We start from the raw sequence: 27080 nt of genomic DNA, 5'->3' as shown, positions 1-27080 counted from the left end.
TCTCTCCTATAGGTACACCATACGGGGCGGCGGTGGCTCAGGGGTAGAGTGGCACCCGCAAGGTCGCCAGTTCGAACCCGGGCTCGCCCGGGGTTATAGTGTCGAAGTGTCCTTGAGCAAGGCACTGAACCCCTAATCGCTCCCGATGTGCTGGTTGGTTGGTGCCTTGCCTGGTTTCCGCTGCCATCGGTGTATGAATGTGTGTGTGAATGGGTGAACGTATCGCACAATCTATGTGAAGCGCCTTGGATAAAAGGCGCTATATATAATATAAATGCACCATTTTCCATACATCAATACAGCAATGCATGGATGGACAAAATCTGATTCAACGACAACAAAAGGGGGCTAAATCTCATCAAATGGTCGATATGAAAAAGGGGTTGAAAACCACTTGAGGATATATACAGAGTCAGTGCCAGACCTGGGCCGCGGCTCAGCGGTCCAGGCACCTTGGCTGGTATAAAGTGATAAAAGCGACTCCCGATCCCGACGGCCTTTACTGCATGTCACTCCCCCCCCCCCCCCCCCCATCTCTCTCCCCATTTCGTGCCAAAGTTGTGTACTTTTCTATGTGTCTATATATGCATGGTGTTAATATTACTCAATATTATGTGGTCATAATATTCAAATGATGTATTATTTTTGTTTCTTCCTGAAAGCGGAATAGCCCTTTGAGTCAAAAGGCCCCAATCGAAATACACCACTTTATAGTGAATCATCGCCTCCCCTAACCCCTCCCTCTATTATCATATACAACAACAGCCGTGAGCGAGGCCACATAAAATTAAGCAATAAGCCACGAGAGGTCTCAGGTTACCGGGTATTTTACACTGGCTGGGGGCGTAGGCAGACCCGAGGCGCAGCCGAGGGGCTTCTACCCCTCGAAGCTGGGGCCTCGAGTGGCTTATTGCTTTTCTAAAACGGTTACAAACATATGTACCATATTAACCTAATAAAACTATTGAATTCACAAAAGTAGCTATTGCGCTACCAGAGCTAGCCACATAACTTCCTTGTTGTGCTCGGCAAGTAGGCTGTGACGGGAGAATAGCGCTTGATGTTTTTACGGGGCTGCCTGGAGCCACACATTCACAGTCATATGAGCCGGGCGGTGCTTAGACGCCCGCACGGCATGTGTTTGTAAATCAATCAAGCGCTCTCCTTCCCCAGTTCAGCTACAAGGCTGCAAGATGATACAAAGTGATTGAAGGAGTGGGTTATCGGTGAAATTTACACCGGTCACGTGACGGTAACCAGCCAATCAGAATGAAGTATTGGGACTACCCGTTTTAGAAACATCATTTTAACACTTTCTTAAGTGGGAGGGGGGGGGGGGGGTGGGGGTCTATTTTCAGATGGGTTCATGTCTATATATTTAATCATTTGGGGGTTTCTCGACATGAACAACTTTGACCACAGCATTTTACAGTATATGTTCACGTAAAAAAAAAAGAAGCAAAAACACAACTGTGAACTACATTATACATTTTCTGGCCGTGCATGCGTTTGTTTTCGTGGTGTGTGTGTGTATTCTTTTTTCTTTTTTTACGTGCCATGCAGCGCAGTTTGCAGTTTCCGACGTCTTTGCGCCGCCGGAGACGGCCTGTCATTAAAGTTTTAACTGCGCTTCAAGAAATGAAGACGGAAGAAAGTGACCGTGAATCAACTTTTTATGTGTCCGCCGTTTCTCTCTCTTTCGATGATAAACTGTTTGCTGTCGACGTTTGGGGAGGTATAAATCCTGCTCCTCTTCCTCCTCCTCCTCCTCCTCCTCCTCCTCTGCCGCTGAAGGACGGTAATTAGTCCACAGGCCACAGGATGCATGTTTCTTTACGGCGCTGCTGTGTTTCCCAACCCATTTTATATAGACCCGAGGCTGAATTAACCCAGACGTCGACATTTTTAAAAATGTCTTTTTTGAAATGTTTTTTTCCTGAAAAACCTCATGTTTCTAATATCAGTGGTTCTCAATATTTCATGTCAAGGTCCTCTCTGTGTGGAGTCAGTCTGTCTCCATCTGTTGAGGAATGAGGTGATACTATGCAAGCCACGTCCCAAGGAAGGAACAGTCACGACAAAGTCCAATTATTTATCCATACTTCAACCCCAAGTGTCCAGATTCAGGAGCCAGCATTATAAGCAAAAAAAACAACAAAAAAACAAGTTCACAGCTGCGTGAGCATTGTGAGCATGCAGATTTTCAAATGGCGTATATAGGGCGTTTGGCCGCCAGGATCGATTGATTATCCGCTGTAATTCACGCCAGGATTTCTCCCCGTTTTACCCTTATTTTGAAGAGCCAACCGGATGTTACAAATTACTTAGTTACAAGTGAAGTTCTCAAACTCTGCCCGAACCCGATCCGGTCCGACCGGTACCGCTCCGACCCGACGTTTTCGGGCCGGGCCGGGCCCAAACATTATGCTAATTAGTCGGGCCGGGCATGGTTGTTTTTCACCACCTAAACACACATGCACGTATTAACTTTATATATGATGCTTTCGGGTGTGCCGGTACAGTACAGTGACAGTACAGTAGAGGGTACAGTAGAGGGACCGCCACACGGTAACTCTGTCATTTCTCTACAGTTTCGAACGCGGGGCGGCTCGCCCTGGGTGCGTTCCCCCCCCCACCGGGAACCCCCACACAGAGTTGCACCACTCACTTCACACAGGTGTGATTTTTTCTTTTTTCTTTCTCTTTCTCTCCTTTTTTCTACGAATGTTATAGCCTACAAGTATGTATTTATCATGAAGAGGGCTTGCGCTATGGCGATTCACTTCATTGAACGCCACAGACGAAAAACTGTCTATAAGTCCACACTATTTATCCATCTATAAGGACAACGAGGCCTTTTCGTGGATGGGGTCAGAATGAAATTTGGACTTGGACAGTTTTTCGTCTGCGGTACGTTTATTGTGACAGGAGGAAGACGGAGGAGTGGAGGGCGGGGGGGCTTGGTGCAGCGCGCTGGCATTCGGCAGCACGTAACTGACTGCACGCAGGCACGAGCAGAGAGAAGTGAACGGTGCTGGGTGGTTGCGGTTGTTTGTACCGCTGGCTGGGCCTCTGGTTTGCGGCGCACCAAATGAGCTTCAGTTCATACTATGCTAAATGTTCTATCGGATTATCACACGATAGCTTGAAGCGCCAGGTTTCCGTAATTGTTGCAGTTGCACTGAGCTATCTCGTTAAACCCAGCTGGCTGCAATGAATAACCTATAATCATGAGGCCTAATCAACGTCATATAGTCACCAACCGATCCATATGAATGCGTGCGTGGATGGTTTGTAAACCAGGTTTATACTTGGAGTCTTGGACATAGCTTCACTTCAGAGGAAACGGGGAGCTAAACTCACCACCACTACTGGAAATGGAATCCATTAGAATGATATGGAAATGGAACATTAACAGTCTAACGTGAGCTACATAAATCCTTTATTTCGGCGATAACTTCCAATAAGTCCATTGAACTCCGTTCTCACTCTCACAGTGACTCACACAGACACACACATAACCACGGCACGCCGCTGCGCTGGCCATTAAAGTGGCGTTCTTTTTTAATTTGTTCTGGCTTTATCGGGGCTTCGGGCCTAACATTATGGTGATCTTTAGGGTCGGGGCCGAGCTTCGGGCCGACCCAGTTAGGGCCGGGCCTTAATTTTTGGGCCCGTTGAGAACTTTAGTTACAAGTTCCTTATACACTGTGTGTGGTGTCGGATCCATATCCGGTCCCCCGTACGGCGACGATTACAACGTCGGCTATCTGGGCCGTGGAATAAACGCTGTTTTGAACAGAAATGCCATCTGGGACAAGGAATTCACTCTTTGTCCAGTCCCGCCCCGTGGTCGTGCCCCTCTTCGCACTCACTCATTGGCTGCCGTTTCGTGGTTGGACAAAAATCCTTACCATTGAAATAAGGTGTTTTTCAGTTGTGTGTTTAGATGGTTCTGTTATGACTTCTCCTCTGCATGCTGTACTGTTTAGATGGTTCTGTTATGACTTCTCCTCTGCATGTTGTAGTGTTTAGATGGTTCTGTTATGACTTCTCCTCTGCATGTTGTAGTGTTTAGATGGTTCTGTTATGACTTCTCCTCTGCATGTTGTAGTGTTTAGATGGTTCTGTTATGACTGCATGTTGTATAGTATTTAGATGGTTCTGTTATGACTTCTCCTCTGCATGTTGTAGTATTTAGATGGTTCTGTTATGACTTCTCCTCTGCATGCTGTAGTGTTTAGATGGTTCTGTTATGACTGCATGCTGTAGTGTTTAGAGGGTTATGTTATGACTGCATGCTGTAGTGTTTAGAGGGTTATGTTATGACTGCATGCTGTAGTGTTTATATGGCTTTGTTATGACTTCTCCTCTGCATGCTGTAGTGTTTAGAGGGTTATGTTATGACTGCATGCTGTAGTGTTTAGATGGTTCTGTTATGACTTCTCCTCTGCATGGTGTAGTGTTTAGATGGTTCTGTTATGACTTCTCCTCTGCATGTTGTAGTGTTTAGATGGTTCTGTTATGACTTCTCCTCTGCATGCTGTAGTATTTAGATGGTTCTGTTATGACTTCTCCTCTGCATGCTGTAGTATTTAGATGGTTCTGTTATGACTTCTCCTCTGCATGGTGTAGTGTTTAGATGGTTCTGTTATGACTTCTCCTCTGCATGCTGTAGTGTTTAGATGGTTCTGTTATGACTGCATGTTGTAGTATTTAGATGGTTCTGTTATGACTTCTCCTCTGCATGCTGTAGTGTTTAGATGGTTCTGTTATGACTGCATGTTGTAGTATTTAGATGGTTCTGTTATGACTTCTCCTCTGCATGTTGTAGTATTTAGATGGTTCTGTTATGACTTCTCCTCTGCATGCTGTAGTGTTTAGATGGTTCTGTTATGACTTCTCCTCTGCATGTTGTAGTATTTAGATGGTTCTGTTATGACTTCTCCTCTGCATGCTGTAGTATTTAGATGGTTCTGTTATGACTTCTCCTCTGCATGCTGTAGTGTTTAGATGGTTCTGTTATGACTTCTCCTCTGCATGTTGTAGTATTTAGATGGTTCTGTTATGACTTCTCCTCTGCATGCTGTAGTATTTAGATGGTTCTGTTATGACTTCTCCTCTGCATGCTGTAGTGTTTAGATGGTTCTGTTATGACTTCTCCTCTGCATGTTGTAGTATTTAGATGGTTCTGTTATGACTTCTCCTCTGCATGCTGTAGTATTTAGATGGTTCTGTTATGACTTCTCCTCTGCATGCTGTAGTGTTTAGATGGTTCTGTTATGACTTCTCCTCTGCATGCTGTATAGTATTTAGATGGTTCTGTTATGACTTCTCCTCTGCATGCTGTAGTGTTTAGGTGGTTCTGTTATGACTTCTCCTCTGCATGCTGTAGTGTTTAGGTGGTTCTGTTATGACTTCTCCTCTGCATGCTGTAGTATTTAGATGGTTCTGTTATGACTTCTCCTCTGCATGCTGTAGTGTTTAGGTGGTTCTGTTATGACTTCTCCTCTGCATGCTGTATAGTATTTAGATGGTTCTGTTATGACTTCTCCTCTGCATGCTGTAGTGTTTAGGTGGTTCTGTTATGACTTCTCCTCTGCATGTTGTAGTGTTTAGATGGTTCTGTTATGACTTCTCCTCTGCATGTTGTAGTATTTAGATGGTTCTGTTATGACTTCTCCTCTGCATGTTGTAGTGTTTAGATGGTTCTGTTATGACTTCTCCTCTGCATGCTGTAGTGTTTAGATGGTTCTGTTATGACTTCTCCTCTGCATGTTGTAGTATTTAGATGGTTCTGTTATGACTTCTCCTCTGCATGTTGTAGTGTTTAGATGGTTCTGTTATGACTTCTCCTCTGCATGTTGTAGTATTTAGATGGTTCTGTTATGACTTCTCCTCTGCATGTTGTAGTGTTTAGATGGTTCTGTTATGACTTCTCCTCTGCATGCTGTAGTATTTAGATGGTTCTGTTATGACTTCTCCTCTGCACGCTGTAGTGTTTAGATGGTTCTGTTATGACTTCTCCTCTGCATGCTGTAGTATTTAGATGGTTCTGTTATGACTTCTCCTCTGCACGCTGTAGTATTTAGATGGTTCTGTTATGACTTCTCCTCTGCACGCTGTAGTATTTAGATGGTTCTGTTATGACTTCTCCTCTGCATGCTGTAGTATTTAGATGGTTCTGTTATGACTTCTCCTCTGCACGCTGTAGTATTTAGATGGTTCTGTTATGACTTCTCCTCTGCACGCTGTAGTATTTAGATGGTTCTGTTATGACTTCTCCTCTGCACGCTGTAGTGTTTAGATGGTTCTGTTATGACTTCTCCTCTGCATGCTGTAGTATTTAGATGGTTCTGTTATGACTTCTCCTCTGCACGCTGTAGTGTTTAGATGATTATGTTATAAAGGCGATCAAAAGAAAAGAAGATACAATGGATGCGAGCAAAATTCAAGATGGCGCGCTCCATTGCTGTGGACAAAGTGGGCTAGCAGCCGACTGCTAATGTAAGTAGCATCACGACTCCATCGATAACAAACACTATACAAAATACCAATCACCGTATAACTATACGGCGCCAAGTGCGTTACTCAGTATTTGCATATAGTAACTATAGTAACGATATAATAAGTTTAAAATGTAGTGGAGTAAAAGTACCATGTTGGCCTCTGAGATGTAGTGGAGTAGAAGTAAAAGTATTGGAAATTGGAAATACTCATGTAAAGTAGAAATTACCTCAACATTTGTATAGTACTTAAGTGAATGTACTTATATTACCACCACGGGGAACATTGTTATATCCCAAGCTTTTCAGCTACAGACCCACAATGTGACATTTTGTGTCTTCCCTTACAAAAAAAACACAGTTATGAAATTAACCGCCGCTTGCAGTATTCCTTACAGTATCCCTACAGTATTCCATGTTAAAATACATCTGGGGTCATTTCAGCGTGTATACTACTGGCTCTGTGTGCGCCCCAGGTGGTGCACAAATACCTCAGGCTCATGTGTGTGCCTCAGGTGGTGCACAAATACCTCAGGCTCATGTGTGCGCCCCAGACAGTTTTTATATATATATATATATTTTTTTTTCAGTTGCTCGATTCAATATTTTGATATTCATTTGATCAGACATTCCCCCCCTCCGTTTTAACCACGTTATAGACTCATTGAAAACACAAGTCCTTGGTTCCGGTGACAGATATTGGGCCTTGTGTAACTGTTTGACTGCCACCACATTGAACCCCAGAGCTGTCCCTTCTTCACTTCACAACAGGATGCCGGGCGTTAATAATTCCCGGGCCTGTTGAGAACTCTATAGTTTTGGCCGACAGGTATCAGTCAAAAGGGAGACATCGAAGAGGAATGACGGATGCGGGAAAGATCAAACATAATTGGGTATGTCAGAACAGGTCAGCTCCATGTATGGAGTTTGAGGGGGAAGACATTTCTCTCACCCTCCGTTGCGTATTGTGCTTCTTGCGTCGGATTACATTCGACTCTGGAAAGCAGACTTTAGGGTTTGGGGTATATAGGGTGTCTGCATCGCTGGGGGTTAGGGTTAGGACTGAAATACACTCGCTCTCCCTCCTTTTACCCCCCCCCCCCCCCCCCCCCCCCCCCGAGTCAAATGGGGCCTCGAACCGTCAGTGAATCGACCCTTTTGCATCCGTTCACAATCGGACCACAACTTCCCAGGGGGTATCATTATCTGCAAACAACACGGCGACGTATAGTACCGCTCCCCATGAACCCTGCAGTAAGATAACACAGTAATGACAGTATATCTCACTGTCCTCCTCTTCTCTCTGCAGACCTACAGCGAAGAGACCCGAGGATGTACTATTATAGCAATGATAATAATAATAATAACATCACGAGGCGATAAGAAAGAAAAGACTGTGAATTAACAAACACTTGGACGGGGGAGAGACGCTTTCATCATGTGTCAAAGCGGGGCGGAGGGAAACCCCCCCACGCGCTCTCCAAAACAACAGCTGTGTCTCGTTTGTGGGCGCATGACGTCAGGCCGCTATAGACACTGACAGATGAAACGTGACGTCTCCCCCCCATGCAGGGACTCTTAACTAGTGAAAATACAAGCTGTCCGAGCTAGATCGGCTGTAGCTTTTTCAGTCTTGATTTATTAATTGTTTTAAATTCACGATATTGTTAAATGTCTCTCTCTCTCTCTGTCGACACAGCACACGTATCTGCCATCCAGCTGTGCTTTGATGGGACCAGATGGCCGTGTACTCTGTCTGTCTGTCTGTCTGTCTGTCTGTCTGTCTGTCTGTCTGTCTGTCTGTCTGTCTGTCTGCCTGCCTGCAACAGAGAGAGAGAGAGAGAGAGAGAGAGAGAGAGAGAGAGAGACAGCAGTATTATCTGAGAGCAGTGGAACACAGGCTCTGGTCAGAGAAGGTCAGGAATTTGGCCGTTTTCTGGGTTTTAATCAGATTATTCTGTTGCCTAATATATGAAAGCCATTAGGCCTCTGCTACTTATATCCGGGGCCAACAATCACACCGGCTCTGCGTGAGAAAAGGTTACGCTAAAACCAAGACCATTTGTGAATATCTGTGAACAGCAATATACTGTACGCAATAATTCATTATTTGAAATGGCTTATGTTTTCTCTAAAGGGTTAACAGAACTAAGTACTGCACGAATAGAATAGAATAGAACAATTACTCCAGTATCGGCGATAAAAAGCACCACAATGGATTAAACACGGAAAAACAGAATCCAAAGCTTGTTGTTTCCATTATGGTCCAGCGAGGGAGGGAGTGCACGGGAACTGGCACGGGAATAACTGAGTGGTGGCGAGCACACGCGGGAACTGGCGCGGGAATAACTGTGTCGCGTTTGGCGAGTTTGTGCCGCCTCTAATGCTAACTGCTTCCCTATAGAGCGTCGCGGTCCCGACCCCTATACCAGGGCCCAGGAAATGATTCTCCGTTCATTTTCCTTCATAGACATTTCAAAAAGTATTTATTTAAAGACGTCTAAACGCCGCGGACAAAGCCAACTCGAGTCGTGAGAACTCATGACAACAAACACAATATTTTGGACCAAACAAATAATTACAAAGAAGAAAAAAACGGCAGGTTGTTGTTGTTTTTCTTCTTTGTAATTATTTGTTTGGTCCAAAATATTGTGTTTGTTGTCATGAGTTCTCACGACTCGAGTTGGCCTTGTCCGCTGTGTCTTTAAATAAATACTTTTTGAAATGTCTATGGGAAAAAAATGCACTGCGGGAATCATTTCCTGGGCCTGGCTTCGTCATGACAGGGGGCGGGACTTCGACGCCTTATAGGCAAAGGCCTATGTGGCCAATGTGGACGCACCGGCGCTGCGGACGGTCTGGCGCCGGCACCCACTCAGAAGGAGGCCATTTTGTAGGATTCGTGGGGTGCAGTACTTAGTTTAGACAGTTTTTTGGTTTAGACTATAGTCATTGGTTAGACCAGTCATTAGTCCTACAACTACAACCTATCTCAAACCCTCACCCTAAAGTAAACCTAACCTCCCACGGGGCAGCACACCTAAACCTATAACCTTAACCCATGTCTAACCAATGACTAGTCTAGACTAAGTATGCACCCCGGAGTGGGTGTACCATGTTGCCTCTTAGTGGCTCCAACTAAACGGGGATGGACTAATATTACTATATCTTCCTAAATTAACAATCTTTGAACTATAATTTGACCTATAATATACATATTGTCACGGTGCGACTCAGGAGATGTATAGGACCCAATTGCAGGAGCAGAGCACGTCAAATGTAGCTTATTTATTCTCCAAAACACAGGAACACAAGAGAGGAGAATACAAAGACCACTACGAGAAGATAGTGTACTATAGGACTGAACACTGTAAACAATAAGATCTGGCATGGGGAACACAAGGAAACTGAGGGTTTAAGTAGACACAGGATAACAATACACAGGTGAACAGACCTAACAATCAACACAGGGATTGGCTGGGAGACTATAACGGGACACAGGTGGAGGAAACTAGTGAGGTGACAGTAACGAGGGAAAACAGGAAACACTATATATATAGGACATCACTACATAATAAAAGGTATTCAACAGACAGATATCGTGACACATACAGTATAGGGCAGGACTTCCGCCTTATGTATTGCCCACGGAAACAATCTTTTCCAGACATGGTACACCAGACATACTAATGACCCCGCATGCAGAACAAACTGACAGGCAGTGCCGTGACAGACATATGGACCGCTCCATTGGACCCAGTCATAATAGTTGAAACAGAAGGAATTGTCTGAAGCAGCTAGTGCTGGTTCTCAAACAGTTTTTCACGCCTGTAAAATAAATAACCACCACGGCACGCAACATGCAATTACATTCCTATACTTTGTTTATTTATATACCAACCCAAACAGTGGGTTATTGGGACCCATTCGTGGGTCACGGTCGGACCAATTTTGTTGGGCCTGCACGAGGCGAGGAAAAAATCACATTTTCACTTCTTAATATACATTTATATAAAATATATATTTCGAGAGATAGCCGCGGTTATAGCCACAGTTTATCAATTAATATTGGACAAACCGCCGGGTGAAATAACGCGGGAAATAAATGATTGGCATCTATCTATATAGCTCGAATAGGAGTATACGTACGTGCACAAAACATCTCCCTCCCCACCCCGGATGCTCGGTTTAGTCGTAGACGGGTTAGTTATAGACGTCGGAACGAAGCCGGATCCGCACCGCGGTGAGCACAATATAAACCACACTTCATCATTTCCCCTGCATGCCTTTTTGTCAGATGCAGCAATATTTCATCTAGTCACCCGGCTGTTCTGTATCGCAGGCTGACGTTTATATAGAGCTTCCCCCGTCTCAACAACTAATGCAATACAACACACAGTAATACATAAGACGCGATGAAAGAGCTGCATATGTACTAGTCTTCGAAGCATCGCAACTCATACTGTACAGGAGGCAACAAGTATAGGCCTAAATCAGATTTAAAAATAAATTAATTAATCTGCATTTTGATCATGGTTAACAACACACACTGACACTGCACACTGTTTTAAAGTGTTTGTTTTATATTGTATCTCATGTATAGGCCTGAAATTAAAACTGAATTTGTATTCATGGTCGTTGAGTTATTAGGATGTTTATTTATGCAATGATACCATTGTTATACACTCTGTGCCCAGCCCTGAGTGTGCCATGTATACTCCTTATAGAGTATATACTGTATTAACCCATTCTGAACGGGAACCCATTTTGGTGCTGGCATCATGTCATCCTTTAGCTATTGAAAAATAGCAGATCTACAAGCTCATAGCGCGCCACCGAGTGGCGCGCTACGAGCTTGTAGGTCTGCTATTTTTGAAAAATCGAAGAACGACTGACATTTTTAGAATCTGATCTCAGGTCAGAATGGGTTCATCAGACCAGTGTGTGTCCAGTGGAAACCTCGTATGAATCTGATCTCAGGTCAGAATGGGTTAATAGAGACGGCACCGGGTTTCTCCTCCCATCCACTTTGCATTACGTTTGCTCGAAAGCGCATGAGGAAGATTTCACTCCTCCTTCCGCGTGCATTCTGCGATGGATTGGGGCCAAATCGTGAATGAACGCGCTGACCGTTGACTATATCATTTGCAACGCGTTCACGTATGAAACGTGCGCTAATGATGATAGTCAACGGACCAGCACTGGCTCGAGCTGCAATACCAAATTCGGGGGCCGCTATATGTCCCTTGATTTAACATTTGGGTTGTATTTTAAGGTTTATTTCTAAATGTTTTTCTTATACTGAAGCTTGTAAAAAAAAAAAGAAAAATCATATTATGTAATGTATTGTATGTGTGTGGACCCCAGGAAGAGTAGCTGCTTAAGGTAGTAACTAACCCAAATAAACAAACAATAAACCACCGGGGGCGCTACCACACGAAAAACTTTTACATCCTTTTTTCTGTATCAGTGGTGCTCCATATTTCATGTCACGGAACCCATATGTAATTGGCCTCCGCCGCCCATCTGAAAATATGTTGTTCCCAGAAGCAAAGAATTGAGTTAAAATATTCACTCTGTAATTATATATATATATTCAATATATTAAAAAAAAATAGCAGACCTACAAGCTCATAGCGCGGCACTCGCTATGAGCTTGTAGATCTGCTATTTTTCAATAGCTAAAGTATGACAATGCTCTTTGACCCATTGTCAGTTCCTAATCTGACATTAGCTATAGTCTGTCTCCAGACCTCCCACAGTGATGCTGTGTCAACACAGACGTTACAACACTGCGTGGGTTGTTTCACTTGTTTATGCCAAAACTGCACGCTTTTTGTTTATGTTCTGTTTTTTTAGTTTTTAGTTTTAGTTTTCTTTCATTGCGACCGTCATCCATCACCGGAGATATTACAGTATACAGTCACAGTGCAACAGCGTGTGAGAACGTCTCTGAAACGACACTGTGAAATCCACAGTTTTTTGTTTAAGCTCTGTGACTGCGCGTGCAAAATGGACCAAATGGACCCTTAAATTAAAAGGACCACTTCACCCATTTCCAACCATGTTATCTTAATTTTATTACATGGCTTGGTTGAATGCTTGATTGTGATTGGTCAATCGCTTAATTCAGCGGTGAGTTATTATCTCATCATAATGACCGCTCCACTGTATAACAGACCTAATCAAACCCTCTGAGCACCAGCTGCGGCCCGTTTGATGTTACTGCTGTTTCCATGTAAATACACACACACACACACACACACACACACACACACACACACACACACACACACACACACACACACACACACACACACACACACACACACACACACACACACACACACACACACACTAGTGACACACAATGTCATTTACAGCTAAACATTCCTCTCAAAAATGTTTTTGAAAACATTTGAGCGAGAAATAGACCCGAAAATGGATTCTATTTGATCAACTCACAAAGAAATGTGTATTTTGTGATCTCTGGATCCCCTTGAAAACGATCCATCTCAAGGGGCTTATTCCCAATAAATAATTTCAACTCACTTCCTTGTTTTCCTCACAGTGCCGCAGCCCTGCAGCTGGCCAGACGCAGCACAGCGCAAACTTATGGAATACTGTTTTTGTTGTGTGTTTTGGGTCAATGTATCAATTTATGTTATAGGTATATAGCCATGTAATAAGCGGGATAATGTCTGTCTGTCTGTCTATAGGTGGTCATTTTCGGGATATAATTCACCTTCAGGGAGTGTAACCACTTCGGCTTCTCCTCGGTGGTTAAAGGGGGCGTCAGTGATTTCAGTCAAAAACCCTTAGGTTTCGTTTTTGCCTTGGGACACAAGCTTTCATCCAATCAGGATAGAGAACAAAAACGAAACCTATAAGGTTTTTTGACCCCCAGGGGTTAACTGGGGACAGGGAGGAACTCCTTATATGGTCAGCACACTCTATAGTAGAGAGGATTATCACAACAAAACAAAAAAATAAGTGATATTTGAATTAAGTGAAATCACTTACTCTACCTTTAAACTCCCTGTCAGTGAATTATCTCCCGACAATGACTACCTCCCTTACATAATTGGTCCTCCTCACTAATGGTAATAATTTCAGACTATACCCACCCTCATGTCTAAGCCTTGGAGACGGGCATGTGGGCAGTTCAGAAGTGCTACTTGACCCATTACATTAAGAAGGCGAGGGTGGTCGGAAATAACGTGTTCCTTCCACGCGCCACGTCCAACTGGGGGAAACTCCCCCCCCTGTCAGGCGAAAAGAAGCAGCTTGGACTCCTCGTGCACAGAAGGAAGCATGAGGTCAGTCCGCATAAAATAAACATACGGTAGCCTGCATTACCCATACCATAGCCTGCCTAGGAGCTCACAGTGCGTCACATTACTGTGAGCTTGATAAATCCGGACTTTTACTTGTATTTGTTACATTGCGGAATTGCTATACTTTTACTTAAGTAAAACCACTGCTGTTGCACGGACACTATACTTTGAGAACCACTGTGCTATGTGGTGCTTTGAGGACCACTGTGCTATATGGTGCTTTGAGGACCACTGTGCTATATGGTGCTTTGAGAACCACTGTGCTATATGGTGCTTTGAGGACCACTGTGTGTAGCGGACCCAGCTGGCCTTTTAAGGATGAAGTCTGAACTGATGATTTTGAAGTTGCTTTATTCATAGATCAACGTAGAACTGGGACAGAAACAAAATACAATGTATCAATGGTCATAAATCACTACAATATAATCCATAAACAGTTCCAATCTCAGGCACAAAATACATTTTCCATGCAACACTAACGTACATTACACAATACATAAACAGCCTTCTGCATACATTTTAACAATAATACCAAATACCAATAACAGTGCAAGCAAATCAATAAAATACCTTGTCCCCCTTTCCAGCTAGGTGCTATATTCTGTGTGTGACATCAGTTCGTTCCATGGTTAGTTGGCATTTGACCGTTCCTTTGGCCTCCCTTTCCTTAGCCATCCACATAACCAACCAACTTCAGCCACACCATTTGTGTGCTGTCTGTTCCAAGTCTTCTCTGTACTGAGGCAGCATTTCCTTGTTTTTAACCACAGTGCCACAGCTGAGCTGAGTCCCAATCATCTGATTCACATCAGCTGTGATCAGTTGTTGGCACACTTCCTGTTCCAATGCCTCACAACACTGAATATATACTAAACAATAAAGTATTACCTGTGGGTCCGTTACACTGTGCTATATGGTGCTTTGAGAACCACAGTGCTATATGGTGCTTTGAGAACCACTGTGCTAATGTGACACAGGCCAGCACTTTGGTCCTCAACTCGATTTTTACAGATTACAGATTATTACAGATTATTAAAGTACAGAATGTAAGCTTTCATATGATGTATCATTCAATGAAATTGGACAATAATTTAAGGAGATATGACCATCTAAAACTTGTTGAAACAGAAAGCAGATACAGATGCAAAGTAGTTAATTTGGCCTGCAAAGATTCATCAGAATTTAGCACCTCTGGAATGGGTGTGACAATAGATGCTTGTCCACACCCCTAATGTCTTGCATAATCACTCCCCCACCCACTAACCACTCCCCCACTAGGTTACCTGTCAATGACAGTTGAGTGGACACTTAGGTGTCACACTTAAGTACATGTTGTTTTACTTGAGTTAAAATAAAGAAATGTAGGACTGAAGTTGTTTAGTGTATGTTTTGTAATAATACAATCTAAAAAGTAACTAGTAGGCTAACTGAGTTTTCAATGGATATATGCTATGTAGTTTTAGACAAATGCTTTTACATTGTGTGCACTGAAACAAAGGGCAGAAGAATGAGATCTTACACCTGGCTTTCATAAACAAAAACTTTTATTTGTCCAAAGTTTGAAAATACAACATGCACAATAAAGTGGCCATAATAATGGTAATAAAAGGTACAATAAAAGTATGCACAATAAAGTGGCACTATTTTCAATAACATAATATATTGGCCTATATAAAATAAAGTGGCTGGTATTTTGTTGAATAAAAAAGAAAAATGTGTGAACATTACTCTGTGTAAACTTTTCACAAGCAGCACTATTTAAAAAGAAAATACAAGTAGCTGGCAATGTCTTTGCATGTTTCAAGTGTGGAAACGATTCACAAGCAGCACTATTTTCAACAACAAAAAATAAAGTGTCTTTGTTCAATCACAGTGCAACTCAAAAAAATACAAGTAGCTGGCAATGTCTTTGCATGTTTCAAGTGTGGAAACGATTCACAAGCAGCACTATTTTCAACAACAAAAAATAAAGTGTCTTTGTTCAATCACAGTGCAACTCAAAAAAATACAAGTAGCTGGCAATGTCTTTGCATGTTTCAAGTGTGTCAACTAAAACCGGAATGTCTTCTTCTTCTTTGGCGCAGTGGACTTTTTTTCTTTTGGTGCTGCAGGTTTCGACTTTTTTTGTTTTGGTGCTGTTGCAGGTTTCGGGTGTGTATCGTTTGGTGCTGTGGACTTTGGTTTGGGGCACGTGGTGTCTTGTGCCTCATCACGACAGAACTTTCGGATTTCCTTAAAAAGATATTCCTGCCGGGCCATGTCGAGCCCAGGTGGGGGCTGCACCGGAACACCATCTTTAGGGGGAAGGATGTCAGTGTTCTTCAGCAACTGAAACTCAATCACTTCTGCGTCGCGATGCGTTTGTGCCATCACTACTCCAGGCCTATCTGAAGCAAACGTGAAGTGTTGGTAACTCTTAATCTTTGGGAGCCTCCGGAAGTAGGGAGTCAGGTGGGTCTGCCAGTCGAAGCCTTCAACAAGCACTGTGCCATCTTCATGTCCGACAAGCTGGGAGAGGTTCACCCCCTTATCCTCAGAGCTTTTATCCATAACCTTCACAATGTCTGCCAAAGTGTCCACTCTGCTCTTTCTGAAGACTTGCTTGAAACGTCCAAAACACCAGTCAGGACCAAACTTGGTGTGTCCCGCAATCAGAAGGTGAAGGCCCAGCTTCAAGTGCTGCTTGTGAATGGTTCGCCACGCACAATACCAGAGCATGAAGTTGTTTTTGTTTTGTCCAGAACAATTGTCACAATGAAGGTCAACGATCTGTTCTCCAACTCCATAGTTGTTGAAAAAATGATGCAGGTAGCTGATGACTGCGTTGCTGCCCTTTCCTGATGCCATGCCTTCATCAATCAGGTAGTTCACTTGCTTTATCAACCCTTCACAGTGGACACCGAAAAGACCACACTTCCGTGCAGTGAGAAAAAACAGTTGGCTGACCTGAAGAGCCGAAGATGGGTAGTGCACCTGAAAAAGAAGAAAAAAAGAAATGACATTAATTTTGACATCTTAACTTTTGCTTAACACAGTAGGAAATCAACAATGTCAAACAAATCGCATGTGAAAATGGGATAGAATTATGCTAACCTGTTGTGCAAAGTCAAAGCTGTAGTGTATCGTGATCTCCTTGCTTGCAGGTATGGAGGGGCCCAGAGACAGCTTCTCTTCCTCACAGACTTTCTTACAGGCAGCAGTCATCTCCTGGTACATCCCTCGCTCTTTCCAAACAAGTGCCAGGTGGTCGAGTTGCTCTTGATGTTTTGCTGCCGTCTGTGCGTCGTCTAGGTTGACACGGTTCAGCTGGAAGTTGTTTTTGTGGCATTGCCAACACAAATCTGTCCTGGGTTTGATGCTTGTTATCTGAGGGAGGATCGCTTTCCACAGCCTTCTGAAGCAGCTCAAACTAACAACACGTTGCCCTGCAAAGAAAAGAGTAAAGACACAAACATTTTTAATGATTTTTCAAAAATAGCAGATCTACAAGATTGTAGGGTGGCACTTGGTACTGTGCTATGCTATACTCACTTCACACGGGTGTGATTATTTAGCATACATTTACAAATTATGATTAAAAAAATAGCTGAACTACAAGCTACAATGACAAAATGTAACAAGCATTTGTTGTAAGTGTTGTAATGCGAATAAAACAAATAAAACAATTACATACCATCTTCCATGGCAGCCTTGTAGAGACGCCACACTGAGGCTTTGGTTACATCACTTGAAAGCAACTTCAAACTGTAGTCTCTGTGTCCAGGGTGTCGTCCAGGCAGAGAGATGGCATGGATTTCTGCATAGTTTGTGATGAATGTCAAGATCCGTTTTATGTCATCACTAGACAGAAACTTCTTGTGTGTTCTGGGACCTTTCTTCTTCTGGCGTGAAGATATACCATTCTCCTTGTAGTGTTTCACAAGGGCTTGGAGAAGGGTTTTGCTGATCCTGGACAAAACGACATAAACACTTTGTTACAAACTAACCCAACAAAATAATGGTAGGAAATACGCAAATGCCTATGGTACAGTGTAAAGCCTGGTTTCTATTTACTGTGCAAGGCTACATCCGTTCTAAAGCCCGCCCATTGTATCCGCTAATAATTTCCACGCATACATACACGCACACAAACTGTTTCCGTATCCTCTCCATACCGGATGTTTTACTGGTTAACAGCAGTATTATTTAACAGGGCACAATAGTGATCCTCTGTCCGCACAGAGTTGAGCAGCGCTTACTGCCACATAGTGAGCCATACATACATACTGGCGTTATTCTCACACACACACACACACACACACACACACAGTTACAGTAACAATAAATAAGTATCAATAGCATAGATTAGACTGTAACTCACCCATAAAGAAAGAGAAATGTAGCACGGCAAACCACGACGGTGTTAACCTAGCCCCATATGTGCCCTCTCCCTACGCTCATTCTGTAGCTCCGAGATGAGGTCACACACTGGGCCCCTCCCACGCGTTTCAGGAACGGCCTTCAACGGCGCAAGCTTCCGCAGTGTACATTTCTTATCCTTACCACACCATTAATCCAAAACGTGTATGGACAATGCACCTTTACACTAATTCATACATAGGAGCGGCGCAGAAAATCCCGCCGCTCCTATGTATGAAAGCCTTTACGTCCCGTCTTTTGTCAGTCGCTCCATGTTTATCAAGGAAGTGTGCGTGTGCGCGTGCATGTCGAGTGAACTGAAGTCAGTTGGAAATTTTCGACCAGGGGAGGCGCCGGGGAGGCGCTAAAGCTTTTCAACTTCCTTGATAAACATGGAAGCGACTGTTAAAAGACGGGACGTAAAGGCTTTCATACATAGGAGCGGCGGGATTTTCTGCGCCGCTCCTATGTATGAATTAGTGTAAAGGTGCATTGTCCATACACGTTTTGGATTAATGGTGTGGTAAGGATAAGAAATGTACACTGCGGAAGCTTGCGCCGTTGAAGGCCGTTCCTGAAACGCGTGGGAGGGGCCCAGTGTGTGACCTCATCTCGGAGCTACAGAATGAGCGTAGGGAGAGGGCACATATGGGGCTAGTGTTAACCATGTACGTGGAGCGGGTGATCTTTCGCTTCCCGTTGTATTGCTTTGTGCATTGTGTCAATTCGGAGTCATTCATGCACGTCTTTATAATTCCCAAGAGAAACATGTCTTTCTGATCCTTCGACAAGGCTGCCATTTCCATCCGTGTATCGCAAATCATTTCTGGGTCAAGTTTTTTACTGCAAGACAAAGGCTCATGCTCTGAATTCTCCTTTCGTCTTTCTTGGCATCGGCAATTAAAGTTTCGTATTTTCTCAAGTTCTACTGGTCGGTCGGTGTCCACTGCAACATTCTCGATTTCTGGTAACTGTAACAGCGATGCAATGCCTACATGCACCCCTCCGGGAGCAGCGTTTCCACCCGTCTCCTCGTCCTGGTCATCCTCGTTGTTGTCAGAACACACGCTTGTGTTGACTCGATCAAAAAATATGTCGTCGTCGTCGTCGTCATCTCCATCGGATTCATCCTCCGACTGACACCCAGGGCCGTGTATAAAAGCCATAATGAAATCATTCAGAATGTCATCATCTGCTCCTCCATTCAATGCATGGACCAGACGCGCTGTTGCATTAGAGTTACTAGCCATCTCGAGTTGAATAATAACTGATGCTGTGTTTACAAACACACAAGTGACACAGCTGTCAGAAACAGCTGTACTTATGGGCGACGCCCAGAACGTGAAACCTGAGGACAAAGACATTCCTGAGACCAATCGGAACAGTCATGCAAATCTTCGGAGATCACTTCCCCGCCCCCAAACTGCGTTAGATTTCCCCCAAAAAACAAGCCTACTTTGACATATAAATGTATACGTTTAATTTGCCCAAATGAACAATCTGTTGGAATAAAAACCTTCTTCAACATTCAAACTGTCTTAATATGAAATAAAAAGAAAATCACATTAAAAAAAAAACCGATTTAATTTCAACCATTTAGACCATTTCATTCTGGCGAGTTGAGGCACTTTTGGCTGGCACCTGTCACAGGTGCTTTGAGGACCACTGTGCTATGTGGTGCTTTGAGGACCACTGTGCTATATGGTGCTTTGAGGACCACTGTGCTATATGGTGCTTTGAGAACCACAGTGCTATATGGAGGCTTTGGTTACATCACTTGAAAGCAACTTCAAACTGTAGTCTCTGTGTCCAGGGTGTCGTCCAGGCAGAGAGATGGCATGGATTTCTGCATAGTTTGTGATGAATGTCAAGATCCGTTTTATGTCATCACTAGACAGAAACTTCTTGTGTGTTCTGGGACCTTTCTTCTTCTGGCGTGAAGATATACCATTCTCCTTGTAGTGTTTCACAAGGGCTTGGAGAAGGGTTTTGCTGATCCTGGACAAAACGACATAAACACTTTGTTACAAACTAACCCAACAAAATAATGGTAGGAAATACGCAAATGCCTATGGTACAGTGTAAAGCCTGGTTTCTATTTACTGTGCAAGGCTACATCCGTTCTAAAGCCCGCCCATTGTATCCGCTAATAATTTCCACGCATACATACACGCACACAAACTGTTTCCGTATCCTCTCCATACCGGATGTTTTACTGGTTAACAGCAGTATTATTTAACAGGGCACAATAGTGATCCTCTGTCCGCACAGAGTTGAGCAGCGCTTACTGCCACATAGTGAGCCATACATACATACTGGCGTTATTCTCACACACACACACACACACACACACACACACACAGTTACAGTAACAATAAATAAGTATCAATAGCATAGATTAGACTGTAACTCACCCATAAAGAAAGAGAAATGTAGCACGGCAAACCACGACGGTGTTAACCTAGCCCCATATGTGCCCTCTCCCTACGCTCATTCTGTAGCTCCGAGATGAGGTCACACACTGGGCCCCTCCCACGCGTTTCAGGAACGGCCTTCAACGGCGCAAGCTTCCGCAGTGTACATTTCTTATCCTTACCACACCATTAATCCAAAACGTGTATGGACAATGCACCTTTACACTAATTCATACATAGGAGCGGCGCAGAAAATCCCGCCGCTCCTATGTATGAAAGCCTTTACGTCCCGTCTTTTGTCAGTCGCTCCATGTTTATCAAGGAAGTGTGCGTGTGCGCGTGCATGTCGAGTGAACTGAAGTCAGTTGGAAATTTTCGACCAGGGGAGGCGCCGGGGAGGCGCTAAAGCTTTTCAACTTCCTTGATAAACATGGAAGCGACTGTTAAAAGACGGGACGTAAAGGCTTTCATACATAGGAGCGGCGGGATTTTCTGCGCCGCTCCTATGTATGAATTAGTGTAAAGGTGCATTGTCCATACACGTTTTGGATTAATGGTGTGGTAAGGATAAGAAATGTACACTGCGGAAGCTTGCGCCGTTGAAGGCCGTTCCTGAAACGCGTGGGAGGGGCCCAGTGTGTGACCTCATCTCGGAGCTACAGAATGAGCGTAGGGAGAGGGCACATATGGGGCTAGTGTTAACCATGTACGTGGAGCGGGTGATCTTTCGCTTCCCGTTGTATTGCTTTGTGCATTGTGTCAATTCGGAGTCATTCATGCACGTCTTTATAATTCCCAAGAGAAACATGTCTTTCTGATCCTTCGACAAGGCTGCCATTTCCATCCGTGTATCGCAAATCATTTCTGGGTCAAGTTTTTTACTGCAAGACAAAGGCTCATGCTCTGAATTCTCCTTTCGTCTTTCTTGGCATCGGCAATTAAAGTTTCGTATTTTCTCAAGTTCTACTGGTCGGTCGGTGTCCACTGCAACATTCTCGATTTCTGGTAACTGTAACAGCGATGCAATGCCTACATGCACCCCTCCGGGAGCAGCGTTTCCACCCGTCTCCTCGTCCTGGTCATCCTCGTTGTTGTCAGAACACACGCTTGTGTTGACTCGATCAAAAAATATGTCGTCGTCGTCGTCGTCATCTCCATCGGATTCATCCTCCGACTGACACCCAGGGCCGTGTATAAAAGCCATAATGAAATCATTCAGAATGTCATCATCTGCTCCTCCATTCAATGCATGGACCAGACGCGCTGTTGCATTAGAGTTACTAGCCATCTCGAGTTGAATAATAACTGATGCTGTGTTTACAAACACACAAGTGACACAGCTGTCAGAAACAGCTGTACTTATGGGCGACGCCCAGAACGTGAAACCTGAGGACAAAGACATTCCTGAGACCAATCGGAACAGTCATGCAAATCTTCGGAGATCACTTCCCCGCCCCCAAACTGCGTTAGATTTCCCCCAAAAAACAAGCCTACTTTGACATATAAATGTATACGTTTAATTTGCCCAAATGAACAATCTGTTGGAATAAAAACCTTCTTCAACATTCAAACTGTCTTAATATGAAATAAAAAGAAAATCACATTAAAAAAAAACCGATTTAATTTCAACCATTTAGACCATTTCATTCTGGCGAGTTGAGGCACTTTTGGCTGGCACCTGTCACAGGTGCTTTGAGGACCACTGTGCTATGTGGTGCTTTGAGGACCACTGTGCTATATGGTGCTTTGAGGACCACTGTGCTATATGGTGCTTTGAGAACCACAGTGCTATATGGTGCTTTGAGAACCACTGTGCTATATGGTGCTTTGAGGACCACTGTGCTATATGGTGCTTTGAGAACCACTGTGCTATATGGTGCTTTGAGGACCACTGTGCTATGTGGTGCTTTGAGGACCACAGTGCTATATGGTGCTTTGAGGACCACTGTGCTATATGGTGCTTTGAGGACCACTGTGCTATATGGTGTGCTTTGAGAACCACAGAGCTATAGGGGTGCTTTCCCGGATTCAAACACGAAATGAAAGAAGAAAAAAAAAAAAAAACTCTGGATTTTAGAGTGTAGCTGTTCTCAGAGCAGAGGTCACAGAGGTCACAGGAAGCGGGGGTCTGTGTGTCCAGACTGTGTTTGTTGTTGTTACCACGGCGACAGAGGATGGCGTTCAACCCCCCCCGACCCCCCCCCCCCCACACACACACACACACACACACACACACACCCCGCTGACCTCTGGTTAACCCATTTCGACCGAGACCGATTCTACAAAAGTAATTGGCTGCCGAGCCCCATCTGGAAATATGGGGCAAAGATTTGAGTTAAAAACGTTCGCTCTGAGAGAATAATTGTATTCAAACATTTTTCAAAAAAAAATATTCAAAAATAGCAGAACAACAAGCTCATGAGCTCGTGGATCTGCTATTTCTCAACAGCTAAAGCATATACAAACATAATGCTTATAAAACACCAAAAGGGGTTCTTCTCGCCCAGAATGGGTTAACATGTGAACTCTGGAGGGTATACTCCTCTCTCCCCCCGGTGGGCTACTATGGCCATGGATGATGACTTAATATCCGTGATATCCGGGGGGTTGGATAAGAAATACTCCCTTTCACATTTATCTCTGACTGCGTTTATAGCCACTGCGAGGCCTGTTATGTACAATTCTTTCTACGATTTATTTCTACAAATTTACAATGTATATTATATAGGCATTTAGCAGACACTCCCCGCAACGCGATTTACAGTAAATAAGGAGAACGGGTCCTTCTCAGGACGGGAAGCTCTTTTGGTGTTTTAGAGGATTATGTTACACTGAAAATAGCAGATCTACAAGCTCATGGCACGGCACTGAGTGCCGTGCCATGAGATTTGTATATCTGCTGTTTTTGAAAAATCGTGAAAATGAGGCGCAGATCATTGAATAGATGGGGGGGGGGGGGAGGGTCGGCGGCCAATTACATATACTGTAATCTTTCTTTGGGGATCCTTGACATGAAATAGTTTGAGAACCGCTGACATTATAGAAACATAGCCTACTGTAGGTTTTTACAGAAAACTGTCATGATTTAGAAGGTCTACAGTAAATGCAGGGTTCACTTCTATTCATCATAAGGAATAGAAGTGGTAATCTAGGATCATATATATAGGCAGTGGTGGAAAGTAACTAAGTACTTTTACTTAAGTATTGTACGATTTTGAGGTATTTGTACTTTACTTGAGTATTTCCAATTATCAGTACTTCAGCGGCAGCTTAAGAAGTTCAAAGTCAGCCAAGCAGCCATGACTCACTTCTATAGGGCCACTTCTCTATGCTATGTATGGTTTGGTCACACAACCTCTCAAGACAAATCAAAGCTGGAAAGAGTATATAGTACGTCGCGCATCAAAAAACATAGGATGCAGCCTATCCCTACACTTTCCTCACTCTATTCCACCAGAATAATTAGGAAGGCAAATAAAATCATTGCAGACAACTCCCATCCTGCACATCACCTCTTCAATCTCCTCCCATCAGGCAGGAGATATAGAGGTATCCAGAGCTCAACATGTCGCTTCAGGGATAGCACTTACCCCGTAGCCATTAGACATCTGGGGCTGTATTTTGCGTGTCTTAAGTACCATGCAGGTCTTATTCCCTAACTTGAGTAAACTAAAGACCTGGAGGCGTGATCAATGCCATTTGGCTATTCTGAGTGGCCAAAGAGCATTGATCTTTAATTTACTCAAGTTAGGGAATAAGACCTGGTACTTAAGACACGCAAAATACAGCCCCTAAACTCATAGTATATGCATATAGCAAAACTGAATGTAATTTCCTATGCTGCTGGTTTTTGTTTTTGTATTGTACTGTCCTTCTTGTTTGTGTATATATGGTTGTCTGTATATGTTGAGTATGAACCAAGACAAATTCCTATCAACTTGTTGACATGGCAAATAAATTATTGAATCTTGAATTGAATCTTTAGCTTCTACTCCATTACAACTCAGAGCCTTTTACTTCACTACAATTATTAGCACGCACGCGCGCACACACACACACACACACACACACACACACACACAGTCACCCCCCTTGTTCACCAAGGACAATGGAACTGATATGAAGAGTCATTCACAAGTATAACCTAATCAAGAATTAAACTACAATGAGTCTCGATCATTGACTAGATCATGTCATTAACTACGTTTGCATAAGTTTGCCAGAGGAGGGACCCCAAAAGGGGCAGTCCCACAGTATTTATACTCAAATAATCCCTGGAAGACATTCCATTACCTTTTCTCAGCACGCCAGTGGGAGCTCCTGATCACCAAAGTCTGTGGAGAAACTTCTACTTCTGTAGATTCGACCAGCCATACCTGCCGTATATATAGGTCTGGTCAAAACGCAGCCTGACTTTTGATTCACAATTTGTCGGGGTGAAGCAGCCCGGTTACTGAGGCTTCCTGTCTGAAACTAAAAGTCTATAGACTGGAGGGAACTTCAGGGAAGTATATAGGATATACCTTTAGGTTGAATTCACCACAGAGACATTGGTTTTAATCACTCGGAGCAGCCGTGCCCGTCTACAGCCCTCGCCAGAATAAAGGACCGTATTATTGGTGAGCATAATTGGAGTGCTGGACAAACTGCACAGAGGAGATTCCAGGAAGGAACGTGCAAACGTTGACTTTCTATATACGACTCAGGTCAGGTCACGTCCCGATCTCATGTGTCTTCGATGTAGCCTATACTATTCTTTGACATTTTATGATTCATATTTCGTAACTTGTGACATATATACCACGTCCTGATTTAGCTCCATTGATACGCAAGTCTCAGTCAATCAATAATGTGTATCAGTTAATAGACGGACAGATCATTTGAACAAACCTGGCAGACGGCCGGACGGACAGACAGACAGACAGACAGACAGACAGCTACAATCTCTACTGAGGTAAGAACAGGCAAATTGACCAATCAGAATCAAGCATTCAACCAAGCCATGTAATAAAATGAAGATAACATGGTTGGAAATGGGTGAAGTGGTCCTTTTAATTTAAGGGTCCATTTGGTCAATTTGGTCCATTTTTTGCACGCGCAGTCACAGAGCTTAAACAAAAAACTGTGGAACAGACTATTGATACTCGTAATATTATCGCTGTTGTTCTGTCTTCTAGTATTCCTCCCGGTGTAACAACAGCTTCATCAGAGGACATCCCAGATCAGGTGTGTGACTGCCTGGAAGACAAAATGGCCTCGGCCGCCTGCGGCGCACACGGCGAGACGCTCGCGCTCTTCTGTCTGGACGACCAACAGCTGGCGTGTCCCGCGTGTCTCGATTCGGAGAGACACGCCGGACACGAGTTCTTACCCGTGGACGAAGTGTCCGGACGTTACAGGCAGAAGGTCCGGGAATCACTGAAGCCCTTGAAGGGGAAACTGAAGGCCTTTGAGGAAGTCAAGGACGATTACGACAAAACGGAAAATCACATCAAGGCTCAGGCCAGGAACGCGGAGGCGCAGATCAGGGAACAGTTCGAGAACCTCCGTCGGTTCCTCCGGGAGGAAGAGGAGGCCAGGACCTCCGCTCTGCGGGAGGAAGAGGCTCGGAAGAGTCGGGAGGTGAAGGAGAGGATCGAGGCTCTGAGCGGAGCCATGGTGAGCCTCTTCAATGCCATCCAGGCCGCCGAGGACCGGCTGAGAGCCGACGACCACGTCTCGTTCCTGCGGAACTACGAGACCACCGCGGAGGGAGTCCGGCTCGCCGGGCGGGACCCGCCGCCGCCGCCGCTCGCGGGAGGGGCGCTGATAGACGAGGCCAAGCACCTGGGCAACCTGAGCTTCAGCGTCTGGGCCAAGATGAAGGACGTCGTCTCCTACACCCCCGTCGTCCTGGACCCCAACACTGCCCATCCGCGTCTCAAGCTCTCCGACGACCTGACCGGCGTGAGTCGCGTGTCGGTCGCGCAGCGGCGCCTGCCCCGCAACCCGGAGAGGTTCGACGTCTGGGCCCGCGTCCTGGGCTCCGAGGGCTTCGGCCCGGGGTCCCTGCGCAGCTGGGACGTCGAGGTCGGAGACAGCAGAGCCTGGGAGATAGGCGTGTGCGAGGAGTCTCAGAGGAGGAAGGGATACATACGTGGCGGACACTGGCTGAGCGACGGCTACCGAGCGATCTCCTCCTCGCCGGGGCTCCTCCCCGGCACGGTGCAGACCGTCCTCTCGGTGAGGCGGAGACCCCGGAGGATCAGAGTCCGGCTGGACTGGGACGGAGGAACGCTGTCCTTCTCCGATCCCGACGCCGACGCGCACCTGCACACCTTCACGCACGCCTTCGCCGAGAGGCTGTTCCCGTTCGTCACCAACGGTCCGTCTCTGAAGATGCTGCCGGGGAAGATCTGTGTCACTCTGGAGAACCACAGTTAGAA

General features: G+C 44.6%; 2 protein-coding genes across 2 annotated transcripts in view; one reads left to right on the top strand and one right to left on the bottom strand.

The window, feature by feature from the left end:
- The window catches only part of LOC308334550 (E3 ubiquitin-protein ligase TRIM35-like), a gene marked incomplete at both ends in the record, with an annotated part of 157667 nt that extends 130589 nt beyond the window's left edge, over nt 1-27078 (top strand). The window contains one exon of the mRNA XM_080791348.1: nt 26468-27078. Coding sequence (XP_080647474.1) covers nt 26468-27078 — 611 coding nt within the window. The remainder of the gene's footprint in view (nt 1-26467) is intronic.
- LOC308334072 (uncharacterized protein) lies at nt 15123-21859 on the bottom strand (the record flags this gene model as incomplete). Its single annotated transcript, XM_080790660.1, has 6 exons — nt 15123-15126; nt 16020-16816; nt 16937-17268; nt 18784-18859; nt 19237-19377; nt 21689-21859. The coding sequence occupies 6 exons, from the start codon at nt 21857-21859 to the stop codon at nt 15123-15125; spliced, it is 1521 nt and encodes a 506-aa protein (XP_080646786.1).
- Nucleotides 27079-27080: the final 2 nt, after the last annotated feature.

This window comes from Protomyctophum bolini (genome assembly GCF_963924005.1).
Source record: "Protomyctophum bolini genome assembly, chromosome: 19".
NCBI classification, from domain to species: domain Eukaryota; kingdom Metazoa; phylum Chordata; class Actinopteri; order Myctophiformes; family Myctophidae; genus Protomyctophum; species Protomyctophum bolini.
The sequence above is the reverse complement of the archived record's forward strand: the minus strand, read 5'-3'. Positions and strand labels throughout refer to the sequence as shown.